Raw genomic sequence first — 13520 nt, 5'->3', positions numbered from 1 at the left:
TATGCGCGCACATAAATATGCGCGCACATAAATATGCGCGCACATAAATATGCGCGCACATAAATATGCGCGCACATAAATATGCGCGCACATAAATATGCGCGCACATAAATATGCGCGCACATAAATATGCGCGCACATAAATATGCGCGCACATAAATATGCGCGCACATAAATATGCGCGCACATAAATATGCGCGCACATAAATATGCGCGCACATAAATATGCGCGCAAATAACTACCATAAATATGCGCGCACATAACTACCATAAATATGCGCGCACATAGTTATATATATGGTATTTATGTGCGCACATATTTATGTGCGCGCATATTTATGTGCGCGCATATTTAGTAGATATATATATGGTATTTATGTGCGCGCGTATTTATGTGCGCGCATATTTATGTGCGCGCATATTTATGTGCGCGCATATTTATGTGCGCGCATATTTATGTGCGCGCATATTTATGTGCGCGCATATTTATGTGCGCGCATATTTATGTGCGCGCATATTTATGTGCGCGCATATTTATGTGCGCGCATATTTATGTGCGCGCATATTTATGTGCGCGCATATTTATGTGCGCGCATATTTATGTGCGCGCATATTTATGTGCGCGCATATTTATGTGCGCGCATATTTATGTGCGCGCATATTTATGTGCGCGCATATTTATGTGCGCGCATATATATGGTAGTTATATATGGTATTTATGTGCGCGCATATTTATGTGCGCGCATATTTATGGTAGTTATATATATGGTATTTATATGCGCGCATATTTATGGTAGTTATATATATGGTATTTATATGCGCGCATATTTATGGTAGTTATATATATGGTATTTATATGCGCGCACATAACTATGCGCGCACATAACTATGCGCGCACATAACTATGCGCGCACATAACTATGCGCGCACATAACTATGCGCGCACATAACTATGCGCGCACATAACTATGCGCGCACATAACTATGCGCGCACATAACTATGCGCGCACATAACTATGCGCGCACATAACTATGCGCGCACATAACTATGCGCGCACATAACTATGCGCGCACATAACTATGCGCGCACATAACTATGCGCGCACATAACTATGCGCGCACATAACTATGCGCGCATATAACTATGCGCGCACATAACTATGCGCGCACATAACTATGCGCGCACATAACTACCATAACTATGCGCGCACATAACTACCATAAATATGCGCGCACATAACTACCATAAATATGCGCGCACATAACTACCATAAATATGCGCGCACATAGTTATATATATGGTATTTATGTGCGCACATATTTATGTGCGCGCATATTTATGTGCGCGCATATTTAGTAGTTATATATATGGTATTTATGTGCGCGCGTATTTATGTGCGCGCGTATTTATGTGCGCGCATATTTATGTGCGCGCATATTTATGTGCGCGCATATTTATGTGCGCGCATATTTATGTGCGCGCATATTTATGTGCGCGCATATTTATGTGCGCGCATATTTATGTGCGCGCATATTTATGTGCGCGCATATTTATGTGCGCGCATATTTATGTGCGCGCATATTTATGGTAGTTATATATATGGTATTTATGCGCGCGCATATTTATGGTAGTTATATATATGGTATTTATGCGCGCGCATATTTATGGTAGTTCTATATATGGTATTTATGTGCTCGCATATTTATGTGCGCGCATATTTATGTGCGCGCATATTTATGGTAGTTATATATATGGTATTTATGTGCGCGCATATTTATGTGCGCGCATATTTATGTGCGCGCATATTTATGTGCGCGCATATTTATGTGCGCGCATATTTATGGTAGTTATATATATATATGGTAATTATATATATATATATATATATATATATATATATATATATATGGTAGTATATTTATGCGCACATATATATGATAGTTATATATTTAAGGTAGTTATATGCGCGCATATTTATGTGCCCGCATATATATGGTAGTTATATATAGTATTTATGTGCGCGCATATTTATGTGCGCGCATATTTATGTGCGCGCATATTTATGGTAGTTATATACATATGGTATTTATGTGCGCGCATATTTATGTGCGCGCATATTTATGTGCGCGCATATTTATGTGCGCGCATAATTATGTGCGCGCATAATTATGTGCGCGCATATTTATGTGCGCGCATATTTATGTGCGCGCATAATTATGTGCGCGCATAATTATGTGCGCGCATATTTATGTGCGCGCATATTTATGTGCGCGCATATTTATGTGCGCGCATATTTATGTTCGCGCATATAAATACCATATATATAACTACCATAAATATGCGCGCACATAAATAGTTATATATATGGTAGTTATGGATATATAATAGCTAGCTATGTGCAGTTATATATATGGTATTTATGTGCGCGCATATTTATGGTAGTTATATATATGGTATTTATGTGCGCGCGTATTTATGTGCGCGCGTATTTATGTGCGCGCATATTTATGTGCGCGCATATTTATGTGCGCGCATATTTATGTGCGCGCATATTTATGTGCACGCATATTTATGTGCGCGCATATTTATGGTAGTTATATATGGTATTTATGTGCGCGCATATTTATGTGCGCGCATATTTATGGTAGTTATATATATGGTATTTATGTGCGTGCGTATTTATGTGCGCGCGTCTTTATGTGCGCGCATATTTATGTGCGCGCATATTTATGTGCGCGCATATTTATGTGCGCGCATATTTATGTGCGCGCATATTTATGTGCGCGCATATTTATGGTAGTTATATATGGTATTTATGTGCGCGCATATTTATGTTCGCGCATATTTATGTGCGCGCATATTTATGGTAGTTATATATATGGTATTTATGTGCGCGCATATTTATGGTAGTTATATATATGGTATTCATGTGCGCGCATATTCATGTGCGCGCATATTTATGTGCGCGCATATTTATGGTAGTTATATATATGGTATTTATATGCGCGCACATAACTATGCGCGCACATAACTATGCGCGCACATAACTATGCACGCACATAACTATGCACGCACATAACTACCATATATATAACTACCATATATATAACTAAAAGAAATGTGCGCGCACATAAATACGCGCGCACATATATACGCGCGCACATATATACGCGCGCACATATATACGCGCGCACATATATACGCGCGCACATAAATACGCGCGCACATAAATACGCGCGCACATAAATACGCGCGCACATAAATACGCGCGCACATAAATACGCGCGCACATAAATACGCGCGCACATAAATACGCGCGCACATAAATACGCGCGCACATAAATACGCGCGCACATAAATACCATATCTCTATATATATATATATATATATATCTACCATATATAACTACCATAAATATGCGTGCACATAAATATGCGTGCACATAACTACCATATATATATAACCATAAATATGCGTGCACATAAATATGCGCGCACATAACTACCATATATATGCGTGCACATAAATATGCGCGCACATAACTACCATATATATAACAGAAATATGCGTGCACATAAATATGCACGCACATAACTATGCACGCACATAACTACCATATATATAACTAACAGAAATATGCGTGCACATAAATATGCACGCATATAACTATGCACGCACATAACTACCATATATATAACTACCATATATATAACGAACAGAAATATGCGTGCACATAAATATGCACGCACATAACTATGCACGCACATAACTACCATATATATAACTACCATATATATAACTAAAAGAAATGTGCGCGCACATAAATATGCGCGCACATAAATATGCGCGCACATAAATATGCGCGCACATAAATATGCGCGCACATAAATATGCGCGCACATAAATATGCGCGCACATAAATATGCGCGCACATAAATATGCGCGCACATAAATATGCGCGCACATAAATACCATATATATAACTACCATAAATATGCGCGCACATAAATATGCGCGCACATAAATATGCGCGCACATAAATATGCGCGCACATAAATATGCGCGCACATAAATATGCGCGCACATAAATATGCGCGCACATAACTACCATATATATAACTACCATATATATGCGCGCACATAAATATGCGTGCACATAACTACCATATATAACTACCATATATATGCGCGCATATAAATATGCACGCACATAACTACCATAAATATGCGGGCACATAAATATGCGCGCACATAACTACCAAATATATAACTACCTTAAATATATAACTATCATATATATGTGCGCATAAATATACTACCATATATATATATATATATATATATATATAATTACCATATATATATATAACTACCATAAATATGCGCGCACATAAATATGCGCGCACATAAATATGCGCGCACATAAATACCATATATATAACTACCATAAATATGCGCGCACATAAATATGCGCGCACATAAATATGCGAGCACATAAATACCATATATATAACTACCATAAATATGCGCGCGCATAAATACCATATATATAACTACCATAAATATGCGCGCGCATAAATACCATATATATAACTACCATAAATATGCGCGCACATAAATATGCGCGCACATAAATATGCGCGCACACAAATATGCGCGCACACAAATATGCGCGCACACAAATATGCGCGCACAAATATGCGCGCACAAATATGCGCGCACAAATATGCGCGCACAAATATGCGCGCACAAATATGCGCGCACAAATATGCGCGCACAAATATGCGCGCACAAATATGCGCGCACAAATATGCGCGCACAAATATGATAGTGATATATATGGTATTTATATGCGCGCATATTTATGGTAGTTATATATATGGTATTTATATGCGCGCACATAAATATGCGCGCACATAAATATGCGCGCACATAAATATGCGCGCACATAACTACCATAAATATGCGCGCACATAGTTATATATATGGTATTTATGTGCGCACATATTTATGTGCGCGCATATTTATGTGCGCGCATATTTATGTGCGCGCATATTTAGTAGTTATATATATGGTATTTATGTGCGCGCATATTTATGTGCGCGCATATTTATGTGCGCGCATATTTATGTGCGCGCATATTTATGTGCGCGCATATTTATGTGCGCGCATATTTATGTGCGCGCATATTTATGTGCGCGCATATTTATGTGCGCGCATATTTATGTGCGCGCATATTTATGTGCGCGCATATTTATGTGCGCGCATATTTATGTGCGCGCATATTTATGTGCGCGCATATTTATGTGCGCGCATATTTATGTGCGCGCATATTTATGTGCGCGCATATTTATGTGCGCGCATATAAATACCATATATATAACTACCATAAATATGCGCGCACATAAATACGCGCGCACATAAATACGCGCGCACATAAATACGCGCGCACATAAATACGCGCGCACATAAATACGCGCGCACATAAATACGCGCGCACATAAATACGCGCGCACATAAATACGCGCGCACATAAATACGCGCGCACATAAATACCATATATATAACTACCATAAATATGCGCGCACATAAATACCATATATAACTACCATAAATATGCGCGCACATAAATATGCGCGCACATAAATATGCGCGCACATAAATATGCGCGCACATAAATATGCGCGCACATAAATATGCGCGCACATAAATATGCGCGCACATAAATATGCGCGCACATAAATATGCGCGCACATAAATATGCGCGCACATAAATATGCGCGCACATAAATATGCGCGCACATAAATATGCGCGCACATAAATATGCGCGCACATAAATATGCGCGCACATAAATATGCGCGCACATAAATATGCGCGCACATAAATACCATATATAACTACCATAAATATGCGCGCACATAAATATGCGCGCACATAACTATGCGCGCACATAAATACCATATATAACTACCATAAATATGCGCGCACATAAATACGCGCGCACATAAATACGCGCGCACATAAATACCAGCGCACATAAATACCATATATATAACTACCATATATATGCGCGCACATAAATATGCGCGCACATAACTACCATATAACTACCATATATATAACTACCATAAATATGCGCGCACATAAATACCATATATATAACTGCACATAGCTATGCTATTATATATCCATAACTACCATATATATATAACTATTTATGTGCGCGCATATTTATGGTAGTTATATATATGGTATTTATATGCGCGCACATAAATATGCGCGCACATAAATACCATATATATAACTACCATAAATATGCGCGCACATAAATAGTTATATATATATGGTAGTTATGGATATATAATAGCATAGCTATGTGCAGTTATATATATGGTATTTATGTGCGCGCATATTTATGTGCGCGCATATTTATATATATATAAATATATAGTAGATATATATATATATATATATATATATATATATATATATATATATATATATATATATATATATATATATATATATCTACTATATATTTATATATATAACTACCAGAAATATGCGTGCACATAACTACCATAAATATGCGCGCACATAAATATGCGCGCACATAACTACCATATATATATATATAACTACCATATATATAACTAACAGAAATATGCGTGCACATAAATATGCGCGCACATAACTACCATATATATAACTACCATATATATGCGTGCACATAAATATGCGCGCACATAAATACCATATATAACTACCATAAATATGCGCGCACATAAATACCATATATATAACTACCATATATATGCGCGCACATAAATATGCGCGCACATAACTACCATATATATATATATATATATATATATATATATATATATATACCATATATAACTACATAAATATGCGTGCACATAAATATGCGTGCACATAACTACCATATATATATATATATATATATATATATATATATATATATATATATGGTATTTATGTGCACGCATATTTATGGTAGTTATATATATGGTAGCTATGTGCGCGCATAGCTATGTGCAGTTATATATATATGGTATTTATGTGCGCGCATATTTATGTGAGCGCATATTTAAGGTAGTTATATATATGGTAGTTATATGGTAGTTATGTGCGCGCATATTTATGTGCGCGCATATATATGGTAGTTATATATATGGTATTTATGTGCGCGCATATTTATGTGCGCGCATATTTATGGTAGTTATATATATGGTATTTATGTGCACGCATATTTATGTGCACGCATATTTATGTGCACGCATATATATGGTAGTTATATATATGGTAGTTATGTGCGCGCATATTTATGTGCACGCATATTTCTGTTAGTTATATATATGGTAGTTATATATATATATGGTAGTTATGTGCGCGCATATTTATGTGCGCGCATATTTATGGTAGTTATGTGCGCGCATATTTTGTGCACGCATATTTCTGGTAGTTATATATATAAATATATATATATATATATATATATATATAGTAGTTATATGCGCGCATATTTATGGTAGTCATATATATGGTATTTATGTGCACGCATATTTATGTGCACGCATATTTATGGTAGTTATATATGGTAGTTATATATATGGTAGTTATGTGCGCGCATATATATGGTAGTTATATCTATATGGTATTTATGTGCGCGCATATTTATGTGCGCGCATATTTATGTGCGCGCATATTTATGGTAGTTATATATGGTATTTATGTGCGCGCATATTTATGGTAGTTATATATATGGTAGTTATGTGCGCGCATATTTATGGTAGTTATATATATATATGGTAGTTATGTGCACGCATATATATGTGCGCGCATATTTATGTGTGCGCATATATATGGTAGTAATATATAAAGAAGAATAAAGGCTTTTACTTCAAAGTGCTCTTTTATGGAGATGCCGCCGACGGGTGGACGGACTTTGCTGTACAGTCTCAGCGCTAGTTGTCTGCCTGACTGAGCAGGACTCTGAGGTCGCAGCGCCACCTGTGGAAGGAAAGGACATGCAGGTAACAATATGGTGCCATTTAGACTGCAAGGCAATAAAAACACCAAAAACTATTGCTGAGCTGAATGCATGGACTAAAGCTTTGCTATCCTTACCTTGTAAACGGCATTAGGCAGCAGATTGTTCATGGTGAACCAGCCCAGTTCTAGCAGATGCTCTGCAGTGTCATCAGACTTATTAACCTATGTTATATAAAGTGTTATATAAAGAGGAAAGTTCTTAGTGCTTATTGATATATTTTATTACTTATAAAGCAGCAACATATTCTGCAGACACTGTCACATGTAGGGCTCACAATCTACTGGACTACACAGAGGAAACTCGTGCAAACTCGGGGAGAATATACAAACTCCTTGCAGATGTTGTCTATGGCTGGAGTAATGATCCTATTAAAGGGGATGTCTAAATCTGCTCCCCTTCTAATCATTTTACTTGGCCATACATTTCTTCTGTAGTGGCCACTGAAGGAATGTGATATTATAAGTCTATCTATAACGGGGGGCAACACTGCAACCTTGCAGTTCTGGAGTCCTGGGTTTGAATCCCACCAGGAATAACATCTGCAAGGAGTTTGTATGTTCTCCCCGTGTTTGTGAGGAAAAAAAAAGTCAATCCATAACTGGGCCACAATATAACACACGGATAAACCAGGTCCACAAAGATCTCAACACCCTTCCCTTCCTAGAACTCTTCCTACCTTGCTATACAGGAACCTCTGTAATTCTAACTCTGCAATGCCCAATTGTCCATCCTGCTCAGTGAGTCTCCATCGTGCCTGCGCAAAGTAAAATTCCGTACGGCGAGCCACGCTGACGTCTTCCGGCGGTTTGCGCAATTCCATCTTATTTGCTCTTTGCAGCTGGAAGTCTTTGAAACATCTGTAATAAAACGGTCAACATGAAATGGTCATTGCAGAGGAGCAGTCAGCTCTTAGTAAATACTTGAATTTCCGATGAAATTTTGTGTTATGCCTCAGTTATTCCTCCTGGAAATGTTGATAATTTGGTGTTAGCATTGTCTTTGGCATAGGGGGAAGTATTACAAAGTCTGGTACTGTCACAATGGCACAATGAATAGCCATATCCCAAACTTGTAACACTCTGCTGTCAAGTTATTCATACATTTCAAGGAGGAATAATAGAGGAACCGTACAATATAGCCATTTACTTAGACACGCAGGAGAATCGAGATGTCCTCTTAGAACAATTTGGGTTGTACATTGACATGTTTGGGAGGTACCTGATGAGGATGTTCAGTTCTTCGCTCTTTTGCTGCAGGTCCATCTTCTCCTGGAAGAGTTGTCCTTGTAGTTTAAGATGTTGATCATTTAAAGACTCGTTCTTGCTCTCGTCATGAAGCAACTGGAAGACAAAGTAAAGGTTTTACTTGACACAAGACAGGAGATGCTGTCACGGTATGATTTAGTCCTTGTTTTCCATTTTTAAAGGGGTGGTACCACAAACGACACTTATCCCCATAACCCCATAGTCATACAACTGAGGTGCGCAGACGTGTGCTCTCTGGGATCTAGGAGGTGAATGGGTTTGTGAATACAATGAAATGTCCCATGGATCTGGGACAGAGATGGAGCGACACATGATCAGGGTCAGACTGCTGGCTGTCCACCACTGAAACCCTGGAAAATGGAGACCAGAACGTTTCCATGTGTGGTCCATATGACAGCACATACATGATGTGTCCAGTGCTGCATCACAAGAACCATTCCAGCCCCTGTTCTGCTGATCACTCAGGGTCCCGACACTTCTAACCTATAACACGACTCCATACATTCTCAACAGATTTCTTTCATGGACAGTACAAGGCTGAGCAACACAATCGTGTGAATACAGCTTATATTTGTATCAGGACCCCTTTAACAGAGCCAGGATCGTTTTGCCAGATCCATTTTGAAGACGTCCATATCAAATCGCACTGACCTATATCGGTAGTATTGGTATCAGTATTTCTATTGTATTTCATCTTTTGATGGCAAAAATATCATGTACGCTACACGGATATCCCTACACGGATCACGGATGACTTCCAGCATCATCTATGATCACTGCACCATGGCTGTCTAATGGGAATTGAAGGAGGCCATCATTCCCTTCCTATCTCAGCAGTAGCTCTGGTTGCAGTCCGCTCCCTCACTTAGACAGTGGTTATGGCTGGTTACAAAATCACGCCATATATATCGACCAGGAGGTCATTGCATGGAGAAGAGATGTCCATTACTGAAAGGCCAGAAATATTGCAAACTACAATGAGATTACCAGGCAGCCACCTCAAAAATCAAGTCTTAGGCCATACACCTTACATAGTAGTAAGCTAAACGCTCAGCTATTCGTCCCCCTTTACTCAAGCGTGCTCAACTGAGCGTGCGTGTGTGATCAATGGGCAGAAAGGCACAACCAGACACCTCTGGGGGTAAATTTCTCTTTTCAAGAACAAAAATACAAAGTTATCTACCACATCTAAACATTACATGGATGGCTGGTCCTGCCAAAACTGAGGGATAAGGCCAACATTCATGCCCAGACGTATTATGTAGCGTAAAACCTATTGCTAAGGATCACCCTAAGTCTCAAAATTATAAAGGAAGTCTACAAGATGATCTCACCTTCACCACAGAATACATTTGTTTCTCCATCAGTCGTATTTGTAACACATGCTGGCGGACGGCTTCTTGGAGATGTAGGATGCTGCTTCGCTGCTCCTCAGGGTTACTGGAGATCTCCAACTGGAATCGCACGCGCTGCTTTTTCTCGCTGTGTTCCTAGTGATATCACAAGAGATAAAATTATTACACATCAGATGTTGCCAAACACTATGTATATGTATATACAATAATGTGTATATGTTACAGTAAGCAGCAGATCACATATAGAGATGAGAGAGTACTGTTCGGATCAGCCGATCCGAACAGCACGCTCGCATAGAAATGAATGGACGTAGCCGGCACGCGGGGGGTTAAGCGGCCGGCCGCCATCAAGGCGGAAGTACCAGGTGCATCCATTCATTTCTATGGAGCGTGCTGTTCGGATCGGCTGATCCGAACAGTACTCGCTCATCTCTAATCACATACCTTTCGCTTTGGCTCCACATGCAGCAGTAAGTTATTGACGATGTCCAATATCATGGCGTACTGTGCGGGGTTGGTGGAGATTTCCAGGTGCTGGTGTTTCAAAGTAAAGGTATCAGCAGCAGCTGCAATAAACAAGAGGATTCTTCACGCATTCAAGTACATGTCCTATAAGACTAGGGCTCAACAGGGATTTTTGGATGAATGACATTAAGGTAAAAAAATGTCATGCTGTCGCAACGTATGATTGTGGATACGGTCTTGTACAAATCCAGCAAGGTATTATTTCTGACAATTGCTGAGCAACGCCTTACAAGCTAGAACACAACCATTTCACCATTATTAGGTTTCATGTACAGTAGTAATACACATTGCGATTTGAAGTTGCAATGCTAAGTTGTCCATGAGTGACAACACCCGTAAAGTTTTGCAGAATATGTTAGCACTATACAAGCAAGAGCAATTAAAGGGGTTGTGCCGTTATGGACAATTATCCCTTTGTCCACAGGACTGGGCTCGATCACCGGCCACCCATTGATCAGGAGGACAAGGGACCAAAAATCCCTTAAATGAAACTCTAGTGCCCTTGTGTGACCATCGCTCCATACACTTCCATGGGGCTGCCAAGGATTACATTAGCAGTGAATGAAGCGACAGAAGTGCAAACGGCATACCTTCTTGTCCTTTCAACAGGTCTTCCTTCTCTGGGTGTACTGGTGTTGGCGGAGGTTTAATCTGCAGAGCCAGCTCAGGGTCTATATCGTGACTGTAGCTGATGTAGTACATGTGGCAATTACAGCGGGAGATTATTCTCTGCACTTGTTGGTTTTGTTGCGCCTCTGCTGGCTGACTCCAGTCTGTAAGAGAAAAAAAACCCAAAAAAACGCTAGAAATATGAGCAAATCCCCCAAAATATTGCCATCTTTTTATTAGGCTATACAGCTAAGGGCAGGTTCACACCTGAGCCCGGTCTCCGCTTTGTGGGTTTCCGTCTTCTGCCCGAGAAAACCTGACAGGAGACGTAAACCCAGAAGTCAATGTCTGCCCCTGAGTGTCTTCTGGTTTCGGCAGCGACATAGGTTTTTCTTTAACCGGACCCAAAGTCCTGCATGTCCGACTGTCTCCAATTTTAAAAAAAACTGCTGCGGAGAGGCAGAAGACGCTCCCGGGTAAATGAATGGGTTTGAAAAATGACTTCCGGTTTCCGTCTCCTGTCCAGTTTCTCGGGCAGAAGACGGAAACCTTCAAAGCGGAGACCAGGCACAGTTGTGAACCCGCCCATAAAATCATAACACATCCTCACCTGTGGTGGTGCTGACCATGCCGCCGACTGCTTGGCCACTCTCCATGAGCTCCTGCACAGAGTCCAGGTTCCTGTGACGATGCTCCTCGATGTTCTTAACCTATTTGACAAGTGAAGCATCAGATATCTATCCATTAAATCTCCATACACAATCATTAGGATATCTGGTATAAACTGCAAAATACTATAAAACGCCAAATACATATATATGAGTGGGGCTAGACCAACCTCCAGCCACCGTTGGCCATCCTCTCCATCGCTTGGACTACTCTCAGTGGTGGCAAAGTACTGCATGCTGTCCAGCTGGCAGGTCCATGAAGTCTTCTGCTTTAGGGTGTCTCCATACCAGGATGGGTGGTGTTGGCACTGTAAGAGCTGGGCTTTTGCAGCAGAAACAATCACGCAGCCTTCAGTCTCTGCTCCTCGAAGCACCATCTGCCGAGACAAGGCCAAGACGTATAAACACACATACGACCAGATAAATAAGACCTTTGTTCATGTATATTTAGAACACGTGACTCAGTGGCTTGGATTTGCTGCCGCTTTTTACTTCTACAGTCATTTCACAGCATCTTCTTCACCTACTACTAGAGATGAGCGAGTACTGTTCGGATCGGCCGATCCAAACAGCATGCACGCATTGAAATGAATGGAAGCACCTGGTAGTTCCGCTTTGACGCCGGCCGCTTAACCCCCCGCGTGCCGGCTACGTCCATTCATTTCAATGCGTGCGTGCTGTTTGGATCGGCTGATCCGAACAGTACTCGCTCATCTCTACCTACTACCTTAAAGGGGTTTTTACCAAAGAACGACGCCACATCTTTCCCCACGTTGTGTATGCCATTGCAGCTCTGCCTTATTCACTTTAAACGGGTTTTCCAGGTTTATCGAATGATGACTTACTCTGCAGCCACTTCACACTAAACCATACATTTTACAGCAACAGTACTTGGTATTGCAGTTCAGCCCCAATAACTTGAATGGGACTGAGTTGCATACAGGCCATATGACCTATGAATGTGACATCACATGGCCTGTGAAGCAGAAGTGGAGCCAAATCACTTTGCGCCCCATG

General features: G+C 40.1%; 1 protein-coding gene across 1 annotated transcript in view; it reads right to left on the bottom strand.

Annotated features, from left to right (window-relative positions):
* The window catches only part of BLTP2 (bridge-like lipid transfer protein family member 2), a 56613-nt gene that overhangs the window by 10278 nt on the left and 32815 nt on the right, over positions 1–13520 (bottom strand). Inside the window, exons 26-34 of the mRNA XM_075263571.1 lie at positions 12674–12880; positions 12446–12545; positions 11817–11999; positions 11146–11267; positions 10681–10836; positions 9300–9421; positions 8758–8938; positions 8156–8242; positions 7928–8038 (exon numbers count right to left, since the gene is read on the bottom strand). Coding sequence (XP_075119672.1) covers positions 7928–8038; positions 8156–8242; positions 8758–8938; positions 9300–9421; positions 10681–10836; positions 11146–11267; positions 11817–11999; positions 12446–12545; positions 12674–12880 — 1269 coding nt within the window. The remainder of the gene's footprint in view (positions 1–7927; positions 8039–8155; positions 8243–8757; positions 8939–9299; positions 9422–10680; positions 10837–11145; positions 11268–11816; positions 12000–12445; positions 12546–12673; positions 12881–13520) is intronic.

This window comes from Leptodactylus fuscus, chromosome 2 (assembly GCF_031893055.1).
Source record: "Leptodactylus fuscus isolate aLepFus1 chromosome 2, aLepFus1.hap2, whole genome shotgun sequence".
In the NCBI taxonomy this organism is placed as follows: domain Eukaryota; kingdom Metazoa; phylum Chordata; class Amphibia; order Anura; family Leptodactylidae; genus Leptodactylus; species Leptodactylus fuscus.
Note: the sequence above shows the minus strand (reverse complement) of the source record. Positions and strands in the feature narration are given on the sequence as shown.